This window comes from Neolamprologus multifasciatus, chromosome 12 (genome assembly GCF_963576455.1).
Source record: "Neolamprologus multifasciatus chromosome 12, fNeoMul1.2, whole genome shotgun sequence".
Taxonomy (NCBI): Eukaryota; Metazoa; Chordata; class Actinopteri; order Cichliformes; family Cichlidae; genus Neolamprologus; species Neolamprologus multifasciatus.
Window position 1 is genome coordinate 27,910,271 of NC_140450.1, and position 18,331 is coordinate 27,928,601.

Here is an 18,331-nt window from a genome sequence, read left to right on the forward strand (position 1 = left end):
GGCGTTTTGAACTGTATTATTTTATAACACTGTCTCTAATAATCTGTTTTAATTACTCCTCCCATGTAAAATTAGGAGGAGAAAAAAAAACTGTGAAAATTTAGATCAAGGCTGAGCAAGACCTAACATGGAGGATACCCACCAATAAAATCGAGACTCATCACATGCCCACAAACAGAAGTCATCTTAAAGTGTACAGTTTGGCCCTGGAAAATGCCGGTGTATTCGTGCACTGAGCATGCGCCATTGAGCCCCTTGCGACTTGTACAGTTTCCTAAAGAAAAAGGAGAGCAAATTAGGCATGAAAAAGGCTACACGGTTATCTTATAATTACAAACAGATAAGGTCATTCAAAACATTTCAAATGTTCATGTTAAAAAACCAGAAGCCTTAACACAAATTTAACAGCTCAAACAGCAGATGAATTTTAATTGACAGGTCAACACCTACACCTTCATTTTGCTGCTCCTTTTATGGAGATCCCATCTCATCCTATCTCTAGCATCCTCATCTGTCACACCAACTCTCTGCGTGTCCTCCACGACCCTGCATTCTGTTTTCTTCTATGGGCTTGGAGAGTTTGGAGGTATGGTCTTCTCTCCAGACTGTATAGGAATTTCAAGACCATACCTCCAAACTCTCCAAGATCTTGTCCACCTGCTCCCCACTCTCACTACAGATCACAACGTGTTTGCAAACATCACAGTCCACAGACACTTCTGTCTGAGCTCATCTGTCAGTCTGTCCATCATCACTGCAAACAAGAAGTGGCTCAGAGCACTTCTCTGATGTAATCACCAATTTGCCCTCATACATATCTTGCACCACCCTTACCACCCTCTTGACATCCTCATGCAGTACCATAGTTAGTCTGTCAGCATCTTCATCCACAAAGTGAAGTTCCTTCAGATCTACTCTATACTTCTTCATCAACACTTGAAAAGCCAACATCACATCTGCAGTGCTCTTTCTCCAACCAGATGACAGCTTGGAGTGAGATGTGTCTGCACTGCCAGTCTAGCTGAAGTCATGAGATGAGGATCTTCTGCGACACTGTCAACTGCTTCTCTGTTCTGCTTTCTCCTCATTTTATCTGGCTCTTGACTTTTACTATTGATTTTCTTTCTTCTATGCTCTAGTTTTTTAAGGTTTTACTCACACATGTATGTTATTCACTTCGTCCCGGTATATTTTCAACATGTACTGATGCGGTCTTGTAGTTCTATCTGGGATGTAGAGCCTGACTGATTTACCTACCATATTAGAAGATATTATGAAGAGTGTTTTAAACTCCACACCAAAATCTAAAACATAAAGAACAATCATGATTTAAATTGTTTTGAGATGCTCTAATACCTCTGATATGACCATTTTTGTTCAGGCGTTTTGCAGGCACCATCTGAAATTGGCACTGTTTTCATTTTACCACTTTTTGTCGTTTGTTGTCGTTTAAAATTCCCAGCACATAAAGAGCAACGCAAATATTTTTGAGAAGGTCTGATACGTGTAACTGTTCTTAGTCAGTGGTTTTTAAAGTCACTATCTAGACTTTTGTTTATTTCATTTGATGTTATCACATTTTTTATTTTACAATTTTTACATGGTATAAACACAAAATACCTTTTTTCACCACCACCCTAGGGGGCGTCTTCCATTTTGACCTCGGGACTTCCAGGTTATACTCGACACAGATGTTTCTGTATACTATGCCAGCCACTTGGTTATGGCATTCCATGTATGCCCTGCCTGCTAGCATCTTGCACCGTGCTGTTATGTGCTGGATTGTCTCAGGGGCATCTTTACATAGCCTGCACCTGGGGTCTTGCCTGGTGAGATAGACCCCAGCTTCTATGGATCTTGTGCCCAGAGCTTGTTCCTGTGCTGCCATGATTAGTGCCTCCGTGCTGTTTTTCAGTCCGGCTTTGTCCAGCCACTGGTAGGATTTCTGGATATCAGCCACCTCCGCTATCTGCCAGTGGTACATACCGTGCAGGGCCTTGGCCTTCCATGGTGTTGCCTCCTCTTCCTCCTCATTCTTGGGTTTCTGCTGCCTAAGATGGCCCCAACCGACTGCATGTTCAGTGAATATCTCTATTCACTGAACACACGGTCAGTTGGGGCCATCTTACTGATGTATTCGTGGATGTTCCTTGTCTCATCCTGGACTGTGGTGCTGACACTCACCAGTCCCCGGCCCCCTTCCTTCCGCTTAGCGCACAGCCTCAGGGTGCTGGACTTGGGGTGAAACCCTCCATGCATGGTAAGGAGATTTCTTGTCTTGATGTCAGTGGCTTGGAGTGGAACTCCTCCTTTGGCCAGCCTATTACCAAAACAGGGTACCTGATCACGGTCAGGGCGTAGGTGTTGATAGCCCGGATCTTGTTCTTATCGTTCAGCTGACTCCTCAGGACTTGCCTGACCCTCTGCAGGTACTTGGTGGTTGCAGCTTTCCTAGCGGCCTCTTCATGGTTCCCATTCACCTGCGGGATCCCCAGGTACTTGTAACTGTCCTCTATGTCTGCAATGTTGCATTCTGGTAGTTTGCACAGGTTGGTCAGTCTGGTCCTGCAGTCTCGGCTGACTGCTTGGTCTGCCAGTAGCTGGTGTTTTGCGCCTCTGGTATTCTTGCCCATCCCTTTCTGTGCCCCGCTCATGTATTGACCCATGTGCCTGTTCATCTTAGCTGCTATGATGCCTGACAGGAGCTTCCATGTGGTGCTGAGGCAGGTTATTGGTCGGTAGTTGGAGGGGACCGGTCCCTTCTGGGGGTCCTTGAGGATCAGGACTGTCCGGCCTTCAGTTAGCCATTCCGGGTGTCTCCCGTCAACTAGCAGCTGGTTCATTTGTGCTGCCAGGCGCTCGTGGAGTGCAGTCAGCTTCTTCAGCCAGTAGGCGTGAACCATGTCGGGGCCTGGTGCTGTCCAACTCTTCATACTGGAGACCCTTTCTTGGATATCTGCCACTGTGATGGTTACTGGACCCTGTTCGGGGAGGTCGCTGTGGTCTGCCCTCAGATCCACTAGCCACTGAGCATTGCCGTTATGGGTTGCGTCCTTCTCCCATATGCTCTTCCAGTATTGTTCTGCCTACAGCCTTGGTGGTGCTGTTCTCATATTGTTTTTCCCTTGCCACTGAGAGTACACCTTGGCTGGTTCCATGGAGAACAGCTGGTTGTATTCTCTTGCCTTCTATCTCTCTGGTGTACCTCCTCAAGCGGCTGGCCAAGGCTGTGAGTCTTTGCTTGGCAGTTTCCAAGGCCTCAGGTATAGACAGCTTCCTGTACTTCTTAGGCACCTTCCTCATCGCGCCTTTCTGCAACTCCGATAGTTACTGACCTACCTCCATGCTACCTTGATCTTAGCCTCTAGCCTCCTTCTCCATGGAGGGTACTGCCCCTTGTGGCTGTTCAACTTGTAGCCAAGCATCTCACTGATCACTGCTGCCGTATTGTAGATCAGCTTGTTAGTGTCGGTAATCGTGGCTGTAGGTATCGTCCGTATATATGTATATGTATATGTATACGTACACGTACACACATACATACACACACACACACATATGTATGTATGTATATGTATGTATGTATGTATATATATACACATATATATATATATATATATATATATACACACACATACACACACATATATACACACACATATATATATATATACACACACACATATGTATATATATATATATATATATACTACTACTATACTACTATATGATATATATATATATATATGTGTGTGTGTATGTACACACACACATATGTATGTACAATATGTATGTATGTATGTATGTATGTATATATATATATACATACATACATACACATATATATATATATATATATATATATATATATATATATATATATGTATATATATATGTATATGTATGTATATATATATATTCTTGGACCACTTGTCCGAGAATACTCGCTTCTTTTGTGGTTTGGACTCCTTCTGACATTTCTTTGGAGGTGGAGGAACACCAAAGTAACTGCTTAAAGGAGCTTCTTCGACATCTTTAAGAGTTCTAAACAAATGTCTGTCCTCCTGCAGAAAATCTTATGTAAGCAAACACGCGTTGCAACTTCTTATCTTGTGCGCGTCTTTTATTTTGACAGCGAATGCGCACCTGCGGACCACTTATGTGCAGCCCTGGTTATTTAGCTCGTCATATTGCAGCCACAGAAATTCTTTTGTCCATGAAACCATAAAGCTGCACTTTCTTTTTGCCTTATAGTCTGATTTGTCATAACGTTTCCGTTTTGTGGTAAGCTTTTCTTTGGCTGTCACTTCTTCACCCTGACCTGTCTTATTTGGCTCAGCAGAACTAAAATATATATCCTGCTGCTTTTACACACGCACTCACACAACGCTCAGCGATTCTCTGCGCGATCAACCTCTCACATGTTTAAGCTTGCTGCGGGAGATTTCACTTGTCATGTTTGCATAGTAAGCTAACGATTGATAAGATGACGTCAGAGGAATTGGTGCGCAAATTATCATCACTCACCAATCAGTGCTGTCGCTCTCTATACACAGTTCGCGCGATTGCAAAGTGAAAGCAAAAAACAAGCGCAAATTCAAACGCGATTTCAATATGTCACATATTGACAGTGGCTCACCGATGCCAATGACATAATTACCCAGCTACATTTCCGAAAGAATGCAAAAGCATTGACATATATTTTTCCTTCCTACGATAGGCCGACGGGCAGGGCAGGGCAGGGCAGGGCAGCCCGACTGGAAAAATCGCTAGCCCCGGGACGTCGGGCTAGCGATTTTGCGAGCCCTGTATCTGATTGAGGAATCACTCATCTTTGTAAAAGAGAGTTTATTACAGAGGAATGGCTCTTTCCAAAATAAAAGCTATAATATACGCTTCTTCTGGGCTATATTCTCAGCAGCATATTAAACATATCAGGTCCCCATAAGGAGAATCATGTGCTAACCAAACGCCAGATCTGAATGAGGGTGGGGGAGGTTCAATTTGCCATGTTGCAAGGAGAGCTTAACTTCTGTCTCGCTAGCTTGCCCTGCGCTCAGTGAATCTGTGTTCGACTACTCTGCCTAGGCTGCACTGTCAAGTGCAGAGCCACTGAGCGCTCAACACAGACAGCACCGTTAGAAGGAAAGTTGATAAAATAAATTTAAAATGTTGTATTGTTCGATACATATGCGTACCGAACCGAAAGCACTGTATCGAACGGTTCAATATCGATACGAGTATCGTTGCACCCCTAATATATATATATATATATATATATGCCAATATTTATCTTCAGCAAAACAGTTACTTGTCTTGATGTATTAGTTTGGGGGTCTTTATGGTGTAAGGTCTACCTTAGCATTTTACATTTAAAAATCGATTTAAAAATGAACTTCTGAATCACGGTCAAAAACTTTACAGAAAAGTTACTTCACTTTTTTGTTCTCTCATACTGTAGTCTAATTGCTGATGAGTCATAGAAGGCAGCCATTAGCACGAGGCCAAAGTGGTCGTGAGCAAGCGTCCTCTCCCTGCTAACCTGAAATTTCTAGTACAGGCTGATGTCCTTATGAATAAAATGACTCTCTCAAGGCTGAATTATAATGACAGTACGCAAACTATTATGACAGTAACTAATATATTCCCCACCCCCTACACAGACACAGCTACCCCAGCCTCTTTGAGGTGAACAACCCAATCAACAATACACACATATGCAAGCAGAAATCCAGCCAAGAACAGGGCACATATATAGAGGTAGGTCCAGAAACAGTTCACAGATCGACTCCAAGCCAAAGAACAGAGTGACCACCAAAGAAAGGAAAAGAAGCTCCACTGCACCTAACTCCAGCCAAACAGTCAAGCCATGGAACAGCTCCAGGTAAGTATGCTGCCTTTTTGGTTTTTAGTAATGCCGACTGACATACAGCAACGTTAAACTCAGATGGGCTTTAAGGAACACACTTGTAGATTTATGGGTGTTTTCACATCTTTCAACTCTATTTAATTCAATCTGCAGGTTAGTAAAATTAAACAACATTCATTTTCTATTAGAGCTGGGTATCGTCACAGATTTCTATAACTGATTTGATTTTGACTCAGACAGTCAGAAATATTATAATTCTTATTACTTATCAGTACATATCCATATTTTTATATATGTATAAAAACAAAGCTGACACTTGTAAGACTTTAGAGGTGCAAGCATCACAGCAGATGCCTTTTTATCAAAGTGACTGAGGATAAAACACGGAAAAAAATAAAGTAGATTTTCCTGGCCTGGCTTTTATAGCAGATAACCCTTAAAAATATTCTGCAGTAGTTAAAAAACTGAAGAAAACCACAAGTCAGTATATGAACATTACCCAATGCTGCTGAAGTGAAAATCAGAGCAAAGTTAGAGAGGTTTTATAAGAGAAATATCCAAGTGTTTTGCAATCTAAGCATATTTTGTAAAAGCTTAAATTTCTTTGGTATTGAACCGCAGAAATTAGGCTCTCTTATCGGAGGTCGGTTTGGGGAAGAAAAAAAAAAAAAAACGGCGGGTGACAGAGTGCAATCAACAGTATACTGGTGCGTAAAAAGCAAGCACATACTGCAGAAAACAGAGATTATTGATGGTAAACTGGTCTCTGAGCACACTGTGAGAGAGCAGTGAAAATGTTTTCCAAACATGAAGAGTACTTTTGCTCTTCTTTTGCTGCTGGTTCAAACCGGCAGCTTCTGAATGTGTGAGATGTCAGCTTTCAGCACCCCACTGCATGTCCGCGGACATGAATGAGCCGTGCTTTGTGTTTACATCTGTTTACCTGCTCTCAATTGCTGTTTTAGCCGTTTGGTGGTTGTTGAAATAGTTTTGTGAAGATTAACCTGAGATTCTGGCGTTTCTGGCAAAATACATTTATATTTAAATATCGATATTGCATTATTCAAACTAAAATCGATTTGAATTAGAAAATTAATTTTTAAAATCCCACCCCTATTTTCTACATACTTACTTTATTAGACATCTATAGCGGTGTTCAAATATCTGCATATCCTGACTGCACAAGTTAAGTGTATGAATCTATTACAAAAAGAAAAACATTTGTATGCTGAACCTACTACAACATTTCTGTGAGTCCATTTTTTAAAGACCAGTACAGGAATGTTATTCACCTGATTGGCAATATCTACCAGTAGGTCAGAATAAGGAATTTGTACAATAGGAAGAGGTTATGCCAGATTTCCTAATATAATAGTAATTAAAAGCTGGATCTCTGATAATGTAGGGAGTGTTGTTCAAGTAAAGTAAGTCAGTAAAAAAAGAAAAGAGCAACCCTGTAACATCGCTGTATGTGATCAATTTTGAGAGCCAGACAATGTAAGAGAGAGAACCACAACAACCCACCATGAACAGGCACAGTGAAGTGGTGGTGAGGAAATCTTTTAACAGGAAGTGACTCCTGGCAGAATTAGGCTCAGTGTGGGACCCATTTACCTTCTGTGGACAAATTAGATAAAGGACCCAGTCACACCTGATGAACTCAACAGGGTGACCATATCTACTTCAAACCAACTTCCAAAATTATGTCAAGGCAAAAGTAGCGCTGCGTGTTTTTTAACCTAGAGGTGACAGAATATTTGACACCTGTATAATATTTTTCCTTAAGAAATATGAGCATGGCTTCCGCTAAAATCTTTAATAAACGTAAGAAGCCAAAACTTACAAAGTAGGACAGGAAGTCTAAAGTCAAAAACTATCCCACTACACCTTTAGAAGCTATAGAAACCTTGGTGATGTGTCTGGGTTCACTGATAAGAAACTCATCAATCCATCAAAACATAAACTCGCTGACTGTGTGTTCAGCAGCTGCGTGTCTTTCTGCTGTGTCTGCTGGCCCTTCATCAATGCGTGGCCCTGTCACTGAGCAGCCAGTGTGTGGACGAATCTTTCTGCACATACAGCCTGCAGGACTACCACAGCCAGCTGGTCAACCTGCCCACCCGCATCAACGAGCGCAGCATTGCGACCTGGAGCTACGTGTAAGTGCTGGAACCTGCAACGCAAACTCTTATGCTGATTCTGCTTGGCTGAGAGAATGTTGAATGGGATGGGTCTATCCAGCAGTGTTAAGTCTAGTACTAAGAAAAAGCATCTCTCCATATTGGAACTTTACAAATTAGCAGAAAAAGCTGCGAGAGTCCTTCATCAAAGCACATGACCAAGAAACTTTGTAAAGAAAAGCAACTTTTGTAGCTTTTTGTTTCTCTGTTTGTTTTACACAGAGAAAAATCTGCAGTATGTCTGCAGAAGTTGAGGCTTTCGTAACATTTTTCAGATCGAAAGTGAAATAATACAAACTATTGTATTAATTAAATATCTTAATTTTTATAATTAAAATATATATATTTTAAAATCTCCACACTTTTCACAAGCCAATGAGCCATTACACTCTGAGCCATGAGCTGAGGGTTGTTAGGTTGGACAGTAATTAATATTAATAAAAATGCCTACACCATCATAACATCTGTTTTCAGCAGCACAACAACATTCCTCCAATTAACATCAGAAAGCCTTCCAAGAAGACAGAGTAAAGGTAGATTTCTTATGCCTTAGTATAGTGTATATTTTATTTTATTTGACTTTGACCTTTGTCTGTACTTGAGATTATTTACATATTTTTGCATTTAAGATTATGGTTTCTTTAAAAAAAAAAAAAAGATTTCAATTTTTTTTTAGAGATGTTGTATGCAGTTAAACCTTTAAACACTGCAATTCTAAAATGGAAACCAATGAGTAGTTCATTCTTAAAGACCTGTGTTTTTTTCTAATTTGAATATTTATTAATGCTCATTAATAACAAAAAAAAGTTATTCTTATGTGATTAATCAATGGAATAATCGATAGGTTACTCGAATATCCGATGGCTGCAGCCCTACAAATTAGAGCTCTGGATCTTTAAACTCAATCCATTTAATAAGAAAACTCACTGGCTCACAGCCTAATACAGGAGACGTGGACATCCCTCTTGTTTGTTGCAGATCAAGGTGTAACTAGAGAATGCATTTCCTGAAGAAAATGCAGTGTGAATGCTGAAGGCTGAATGGTTTGAGCTGAAATGTAATAATTGCTGAATATTTAGTTTAAAAATCTTGAATGAGCTGAAATACACTGAATCATTCACCTGAAAGCAAAAGTGCAAAACTGTTGAAAGCTGAAGTTCACACAGAAGAAGTTTCAAAGTTGGAAAGTACCTGAACGTCTTTAAAGTTAAATTAGAAAAAGCTGATTATGACAAAAGAAAATTTAGCATCAGAAAACTTCTGAATGAATAATGAAGTCCAGTATTCCTTAAATCACTAGAAGAGTGGAATTATGTATTTTAAATGTCTAAACTCAAGAATAACAAATGAAAAAAACAAATATTTGCAAAAAAGCTGTTGCATGCGTATGTCTGTGAGTCTGAGTTACTGATGCTCAATGGGGAAACAAAGACATTAGACAAGGTTAAAAAACTTAACACCTTCCTACTCTTCCAGGGACACTGATGCTATTTTCTGGAGAACTGATTGGCCAGTAGGTGGTGATTTCTAATCTGGAATTTAACCTGCTCCAGAGCAGGTTAGATTCACAGCATGAGTTACCATGGTGAATTACCTCAGTAAGAAGTGAACCACCTCTGTAGTACAGAAAATCCAGATAAGCCCAAATCCAGATTCATAGTATAGGCCTACTCTTCATCTCTCACCAGGGAAAACATCGACTTGAACCGAGTGCCTCAAGTCATCCATGAGGCCAGCTGCCACACCGGCCACTCCTGCAGGGGACTCGACAGTGAATTTGGTTTAGAGACCATCCCCGTATCCCTGAGGATGCCAGTCCTCAAGAAGAACCCCAGCTGCTTCCCCTCAGCCAGCTACTCTCTGGAGTTTGAGCTCATCACTGTGGCATGTATATGTGCCATCTCCAGACACAGCTGAACAGAACAGAGCATGCTATGGTCAACTTGGGCCACTGGAAAACTTCACCAACATCCACTGTTTAGACAAAGTATAGTTTTCACATCAGTTTTACTGAGAAATAGCCCATTTCACTCATTGTGCTTGTTTTCCAGAAGACACTGAAAAAGTTATCAGTTATTACACACCTGTTAACAGCTCATTAAAGCAATCTGAGACACTTTACATTATACGGTGTCAATTCTGTGTCCATGTGTAGTGTTTTGACAGCCTTGTTATCACAACACTTTTCTGTTTAATTCGAGATCCAGTCTAAGAGTGTCTAAAAAAAGAGTACTGCTTTAACTATTGTATATAATATGTCATTTAGCAGTACAGGCAAACACAAAAAACAAACCAACAAGTCCAACACTGGGATCGTCATTTGGATTACTCTAATTAAGACAAGCAGGCCAGCCAGGCTTATATATGCTGAGTGCCCAGATTTTAAAAAAATCCTTATATTCTGAAAAAACAAAGAAAGAAAGAAACAACAAAAACAAAACAAAAACCAATCAAACGCCAAAAGGTCAGCCGATCAAAGCTAATCAATTTCATTTCGGCTCCACCATACTTCCACTGCGTGCTGATCGACACAGCTTTTACTCTGTACCCACCTTTAGAAAGGATTTTGGCAATGGCCTGAGCCAAGGACGGCTTCTCCGCTACCATCAGCACACTTCTCATGATGAGCAGTTTCCCTCAGCTGTCGCTTACTGTCCCAATCTTGTCAAAAAGAAACACTGACCTGTGCTCTGCTTATCACCGGCTAACAGGCTGTGTAAGAAACTACTGCAGTGGCCATGGCGCGTTCTACCATACGAGATATACTTCCGGGTGAACGTCATGGCCTTTGCCTCCCATTTAATTAGTTTTAATGATTTTCTTTATCGTCTTCTCTGCTATTATTATTATTATTATTATTATTATTATTATTAAAAATTGGTAGTGACAAATAAGGTGACGAATCAAATACAGACTCGTAGCTCAGCTAACTCAACAAAACTAACAAAAATATATGCGTGAGGAGCGTAACATAATTTGAAAAGAATCTTACCAAATGGACAAACCCAAAAATCTGAAAGAAAAATTTTATTTTCAGGTAGCGCTGTCGTTTTCTTCCGTAATCTAAAGGTTTTAGATTTTGTTTAGGTTAACGTGAATTTAAAAAACAAAAGAGACAAAAAAGCTATCATGTCTTTTTGTCTTTTCTTAATGCCGCGTTGTCGTTCTTGCGACAATAAAATGGCTCGACTGTGTGTGCGTGTGTGTGTCTGTGTGTCTGTGTGTGTGTGTGTCAATCAAAATTTGGACACAAGATGGCAGTAGACGACACGAAATAACCGGGTACGTCAGTCATTTTCTCCTACTCAAAGTGAGAAAACAGATCATCTCAGCAGAGCAGGTGTTTGGTTTTTTAAGAGTTTTACGTATATCTTTGTGTTTGGTTGGTTGTTTTTATTTACGTGTTTATTGTACTGATGAAGACCAGCCATGTGAATAATGGCAGCCTGGATTCTGTTAGGCCAAAAGCAAACAGTGACAATGATCAGAATAAGAAACAATGATGTCATGCTGTCACTTCTATGATCCACCTTTTTTTTTCTTTAAACACTGCTACACAGCTGTGTGTACATCCATCCATCTAGTACATAGTGTTCTTTGAGAACTGCATGGGTCACTGGGGCAAAAGGGCAAGAGCTAGAAAAGATGCAGGGAGCTGAGGGGGGTGGGGAAGCTGGTCTTCTCTTCATCTTTGGGGAAGGTGATGGGATGCTGACCCCAGGCAGATGGTGATGAAAGAATTGTGTGTGTTGTTTCATTCACCCCCTCTGCTACACTTCAAACTAAGTCATCAATTAGATGCATCCTTACAACCGTTCCCTCCATGCTGCCCATTGAATAGGCAGATCTTCTGGGATCAGTCTGTGGCTCTACCATTTTCTCTTAAAGACAGTGTTGTTAACCAATAACCTTTGAATCAGGAAGCAGTTTTCTGCCTGAATGAACACTTATCTGGTTTTTAAACTGGCTATGTTTTTATTCTAATAATCAGAACAGTCTTTGAGGATTCTGGAAAGAAGTCTTTTTAACCTTTTAGAATTTCCAAATATCTCTTGCGTATCTTTTGGGAAAACAGTTTGTTACCTCTGTGCAATAAATTTAACTATGAGAAGCGACACACCTCCCTCTCCCAAGCCACCTCCTCCAGTTTGTCCGGGGGGACACAAAGGCATTCCTAGGCCAGCCAAGAGATATAATCTCTCCAGCATTTTCTGGGTCTGCTTCAGGGCCTCCTCCCAGTGGGACATGCCCGGGACACCTCACCCAGGAGGCGCCCAGGAGGCATCCTTGTCAAATGCCTGAACCACCTCAACTGGCTCCTTTCGATGTGAAGGAGCAGCAGCTCTACTCTGAGCCCCTCCCGGATGACCAAACTTCTAGCCCTATCTCTAAGGGAGAGGCCAGCCAGCCTTCGGAGGAAGCTTTTTCCACTGCTTGTATTTGCAGTGTTGTTCTTTCAGACACTACCCACAGCTTGTGACCATAGATGAGGGTAGAGACGAAAATTGACCGATAAATCTAGAGCTTCACTTTTATACTCAGCTCTATCTTCACCACGATGGACCTGTACAGTGTCAGCATCATTGCAGCCACAGCACCAATTGGTCTGTTGATCTCCTGCTCCCTTCTCCTGTCACTTGTGAACAAGACCCCGAGATACTTAAACTCCTCCACTTGGGGCAGGAACTAGTCCCTGAGTGGGCACTCCACCCTTCTTCTTCTTGAAGATCAGATTTCTAGGTGCTGATTGTCATTCCCACCGCTTCACCCTTGGCTGCAAACTATTCCAGTGCAAGCTGGAGGCCATCACCCAATGAAGCCAACAGAACCACATCATCTGCGAAAAGCAGAGATAAGATTCTGAGACCACATAAGTGAAAGCCTTCCACCACTTAGCTGTACCTAGAAATTCTGTCCATAAAAATTACAAACAGAATTGGTACAAAGGGCAGCCCTGGCGGAGCCCATCACGCACCAGGAACGAGTCTGACTTATTGCCTGCTATGCGGACAAAGCTCTTGCAACAGTTCTATAAGGATCGAATGGCCCGTAGCAATGGGCCAGACACCCCATACTCTCGGAGCAACCCCCACAGTACACCCAGGGGGACACAGTTGAATGCCTTCTGCAAGTCCACAAAACACATGTAGACTGGTTGGGCAAACTCCCATTCACCCTCAAGTCTTCTTCACAGGATAAAGAGCTGGTCCAGTGTTCCACGACCCGGACAAAAACTGCATTGTTCCTCCTTTATCTGAGGTTCGACTAACAGATGAACTCTCCTTTCCATCACCCTGGCATAGACTTTCCCAGGGGGGCTTAGGAGTGTGATCCCTGAACACACCTTCCGGTCCCATTTCTTAAAGATGTGAACCACCGCCCCGGTCTGCCAATCCAGAGGTACCGCTTCATGTTTCATTGCAATTTTGTAGAGGCATGTCAACCAAAATAGCTCAAGGTGAACCTCATCCACCCCAGGGGTTCTGCCACCAAGGCACTCCTTGGTGGCAGAACCCCTGCCTTAATGACCTCACCTCAGCCAAGTTGTCCCCCTCGTCTCTAGTCTCTGTTTCCTACGAGGAAGACTTGCCAGTGGGATTAAGGAGGTCGTCGAAGTATTTATTCCACCGCCTGACAATGTTCTCAGTCAAAGTAAGCAGCGCTCCACCCACACTACACACAGGGCAGGTAGAGCACCGCTTTCCCCTCCTAAGTAGCCTGACAGTTTACCAGAATCTCTTTGAGGCAATCTGCAAGTCTTTTTCCAGGGGTTACCACCACGACAGGCACCAACCACTTTGCAGCTGCAGCTCAGTGCAGCTGCTTTGGCAATAGAAGTGCTGAACATGATCCATTTGGACTTAATCTCCACAGTCTCCCTTAGGGACTCCCTATTAACAGGACAAGCCTCTGTCAGAACCAGGCTCAGGAAGGGGTGGCCATCTGCCACAACTGCCTGGGGTGAGTGGAGGAAGACGAGATGAAGACATGCTGTGGAAGAGAGCCAGAGATTATTAAGAATTAATGATTAATTGCAGATAGGTGTATAAACATATAGTGCGTGACAAAGGTCAGTGAAGACAAAACAGTCAGTGTATCATGGGAAGCCCTCAGGAGGGGCAGGTAAAATGCATACTATTGTATAATACCAATTATGTAAGTGTTCTGATTAAAAAATAATTTAATTATCTTTGTTTTGATGATATATAGTTCCAATATCTAAAATTTAAGAAAATACAATACTGGTATTTTTTATTCATTTGCCTCTTGAATGGGCCATCAACTGTACCTAAGCCCAGAATGATCACTTAATAATCCGGTCAAAATTATCACCAATAGTAGAAGATTCCTTTAAAACTATGAAGTAGATGGCCCAGAGTAACATGTAACACGTTAAAAAAACAAACAAAAAAAACAAAATAATTATTCCAAGTATTGAGCCTTGGGGGACACCACATACGAGATAGATTAGTCCTTTTTCATCAGTACCTACTCAAGTCAGCTTGGTTCGACTTGAGTCACCTCAGTTTTTAGGGTGGTAGTACTTAATTAAGTGGTAATTAGGTGGTAGTACCTGGTACTGGTACTGGTACTTTTTTTAGTACCTACTAAGCTTAGGTTCCAAGCAACCTGAGGCGATACAAAAATGTATACAAAATACTCCAATCTCTCTGTGTTTAATACATCTCTACACAGATTTAAATACATAAATGTGCCTTGAGTTACACATAAATGATTTTGCTACAATTGCCTGTAGTTTTGGGACAGGCACTTGGGGTAGACTAACTTGTGTCATCCTGTGGGTGGGTCATTGGTGTTCACAGATATTATGGTTTTATATTTTGTTATTGTTTTTAGTATTCATTTCATTTCAAAGTTTTATTTTCAGTTTAGTCTTAGTTTTGAAAATGTGTATGCTCATTTCAATTGAATTTTTGTTGTTTGAAAAGTATTTCACTTTGAGTTTTGATTAGCTTTGTGATGTTTTCAGCCACAAGATTTATGACGTTTACAACAGGCTTTACGGTGCAAATGCTTTGTTACAGGGACATGCTAGACTCAGTAAATATATTAACCAAATGATGATACGTATTTTATTTGTTTGTTTCACATTTGGTTTTTATTTTTATTCTACTAAGGCTTGTGACTACATAATCTTAACTCAGTTATGAAGCAATATTGTGAATGTTGCCAATTTTGTAAAAGCTCAGCAATCTGAGCACTGCACACAACACTGCTTAAGAGTATAGAGCTTAATATTGCCCCTTTTACTGTTCAGGTTTCCGATGGTCTTTGTGTCATTCCTGGTTTTCTTCCTCACATCTTCACTGCTTAACCAAAAGAGCTCCTGAATGTACATTAGCCTGTGCTACTCCTCCCTCTCTCTATACCATTAGAATAGCTGTTGCAGGCTGTGTTGCGATGGTGACATACTCCCCTTTTCCTCTCCAATGTCGGATCCATTTGGAATGGTGCTCCGATAGCAAGTTCAAATCTGGGGCTGTAGAATAGAAATATTGTGGTATTGATCCCATGCAGACAGAACTGGGAAGCATTTCAAAACTGGTGCAGTGCAGACAGATGAACATTGATGTCGGCTGCGTATATATATATATATATATATATATATATATATACATATATATATACGAAGCCGGTTACCAAAATTACGTGAAGTACCCTCAGAAGGTCTGCTAGAGGATGTTAATGCAGCACTACGGACAATACCTACAACCGTAGCCGGTTAACACACGCTATGGAAGAGAGCCAGAGATTAATAATACCCAACGACTGAATTCAGATTGGTCTATGTGGTAAAAACACATAGTTGGGGGAAAATTTTAAAACAGTGAATGAATATGAACTTGTTCAAGTTACCACATTCACAAAATCTTCAGAAAATCAGTGTGAGGGACCAAGCAGCCAAGGCATAGGGGACACAGGAAAAATAATGTCTTCAAAAAGGTTTTTTTCTGTTCTATTTTAACCCTCAAAAAAGTTCAAAAGAGAAAATTCAAAAACATAATTAGCTGGCCCATAAAAGAGGTCAATTAAATATAACTTTACAAAAAGTAATGTCCAGAAACTTAAACAAAGTGGACACAACTCACAAACTGACCTAATTAGGGTAGCTTTTATAGTGGTTTGTCTGCTGCACTATGAAGTCTGGGATATGTTGGGCCATGGAGGATACACAGACCCATCCTTAAAATTCAGGGATGCGTTTGAGGGCCGCATTTCGAGCAGCCTTTGAATTGGGACAGCCTTTGTCGCGTTGCTGTGACGTAATTGGCCTTAAAATGCGGCCTTTAAGGCTGCAGACCCTGAATTGGGATACAGCCAGATGAAGCTGGGTATCATCTGCATAAAAATGAAAATGTATGTACTGTGCCTTCTAATAATACTACCCTCAGGGAGCATGTATGAAGTCCAGGTCCCAGTACAGGACCCTGTTGAACTCCATAATTAACCTTAGTGTGAGAAGAGGACTGTTTACGTGGAAAAGATTTGGAGTCTATCAGACAGATACAATTAAAACCACAGGAGCTCAGTACCTTTAAAACCACATGACTTTCTGATCCTCCTCCTTTTACACATTGAAATCTACAGCAATGTCTGAACATATTTTCTTTAAAACTAGCCTGAAATTACCATCAGAATGAATTAGAATGGGATTTGTACAGCTTGTGGCATTTTGTAATTATCATTTGCCATCATGAAAGTGAAATGAAAATAGCATTTTCTTAATTTTTTGTGACTAAGAATTCAACTATATTCTATTCAGAAATTGTCACTAGTTTTCTTTCTCCATTGGGAAGATTTTTATGGCTCTGTGCTCAAAAATGGGAGTTTACAGCCCTGCTTGAATTTTTTTGTCATATTTTAATCAGACAATTTGCAAAGATTTTTTGATGTATTTGTCTGAAATTACACATCCTGATTTATTTTTGATAGTTAGAAAAGAGAGTAAATTTCCAGGGTTTTATCTTGAATAGTTTTTGATGTTCATGGTAAACGTGATATTCATGTTTAAACATTGCCTCCAATTTCAATTTGCAAGAAAAATGGCGTGAAAGTGGGTCAACCGGCCTTTTTAACAATATAATAGATATCTGATAAGGTAATTATATAATTAATTAATTATACATATATATACATATATATATAAAACACCCAGCACGCCCCTGCGGGCGGTTTATCCTTCAAGCTCGGGTCCTCTACCAGAGGCCTGGAAGCTTGAGGGTCCTGCGCAGTATTTTAGCTGTTCCCAGGACTGCGCTCTTCTTGACACAGATCTCCGATGTTATTCCCAGGATCTGCTGGAGCCACTCGCCTAGCTTGGGAGTCACCGCACCTAGTGCTCCGATTACCACGGGGACCACCGTTACCTTCACCCTCCACATCCTCTCGAGCTCTTCTCTGAGCCCTTGGTATTTCTCCAGCTTCTCGTGTTCCTTCTTCCTGATATTGCTGTCATTCGGAACCGCTACATCGATCACTACGGCTGTCTTCTTCTGTTTGTCTACCACCACTATGTCCGGTTGGTTAGCCACCACCATTTTGTCCGTCTGTATCTGGAAGTCCCACAGGATCTTAGCTCGGTCATTCTCCACCACCCTTGGGGGCATTTCCCATTTTGACCTCGGGACTTCCAGGTTATACTCGGCACAGATGTTCCTGTATACTATGCCGGCCACTTGGTTATGGCGTTCCATGTATGCCTTGCCTGCTAGCATCTTGCACCCTGCTGTTATGTGCTGGATTGTCTCTGGGGCATCTTTACACAGCCTGCACCTGGGGTCTTGCCTGGTGTGATAGACCCCAGCCTCTATGGATCTTGTACTCAGAGCTTGTTCTTGTGCTGCCATGATTAGTGCCTCTGTGCTATCTTTCAGTCCAGCTTTGTCCAGCCACTGGTAGGATTTCTGGATATCAGCCACCTCCTCTATCTGCCGGTGGTACATACCGTGCAGGGGCCTGTCCTTCCATGATGGTTCCTCGTCTCACCCTCTTTCTTGGGTTTCTGCTGCCTGAGGTATTCACTGAGCACGCTGTCAGTTGGGGCCATCTTCGTGATGTATTCTTGGATGTTCATTGTCTCATCCTGGACTGTGGTGCTGACACTCACCAGTTTTCGGCCCCCTTCCTTCCGCTTAGCGTACAGCCTCAGGGTGCTGGACTTGGGGTGAAACCCTCCATGCATGGTAAGGAGCTTTCTTGTCTTTATGTCAGTGGCTTCTATCTCCTCCTTTGGCCAGCCTATTACCCCAGCAGGGTACCT

General features: G+C 41.6%; 2 protein-coding genes and 2 long non-coding RNA genes across 5 annotated transcripts in view; 3 read left to right on the forward strand and 1 right to left on the reverse strand.

Annotated features, from left to right (window-relative positions):
• The window catches only part of top3b (DNA topoisomerase III beta), a 28,509-nt gene extending 17,772 nt beyond the window's left edge, over positions 1-10,737 (reverse strand). The window contains exons 1-2 of one of the 2 annotated variants that reach the window (XM_085180112.1): positions 10,602-10,737; positions 143-274 (exon numbers count right to left, since the gene is read on the reverse strand). In XM_085180112.1, coding sequence (XP_085036238.1) covers positions 143-274; positions 10,602-10,671 — 202 coding nt within the window. In that variant the 5' untranslated portion in view covers positions 10,672-10,737. Of the gene's footprint in view, positions 1-142; positions 275-1,620; positions 1,985-10,601 lie in introns of those variants that run through there. The other variant, XM_085180111.1, reaches the window with a different exon arrangement.
• Positions 1-18,331, forward strand: part of LOC146507181 (uncharacterized) — a 224,311-nt gene that overhangs the window by 146,248 nt on the left and 59,732 nt on the right. The gene's annotated exons all lie outside the window — the stretch shown is intronic.
• Positions 1-18,331, forward strand: part of LOC146507185 (uncharacterized) — a 144,708-nt gene that overhangs the window by 83,633 nt on the left and 42,744 nt on the right. The gene's annotated exons all lie outside the window — the stretch shown is intronic.
• On the forward strand, positions 5,785-10,306 carry LOC146507191 (uncharacterized). The gene is made up of 3 exons (XM_085180114.1): positions 5,785-5,884; positions 7,856-8,028; positions 9,738-10,306. The coding sequence occupies exons 1-3, from the start codon at positions 5,870-5,872 to the stop codon at positions 9,964-9,966; spliced, it is 417 nt and encodes a 138-aa protein (XP_085036240.1). The 5' UTR covers positions 5,785-5,869; the 3' UTR covers positions 9,967-10,306.

Excerpts from the sequence above, each read along its gene's own strand:
- LOC146507191 (XM_085180114.1), top strand. Across the intron at positions 8,029-9,737 it reads ATTGCGACCTGGAGCTACGT|GGAAAACATCGACTTGAACC; the intron begins GTAAGTGCTGGA and ends ATCTCTCACCAG.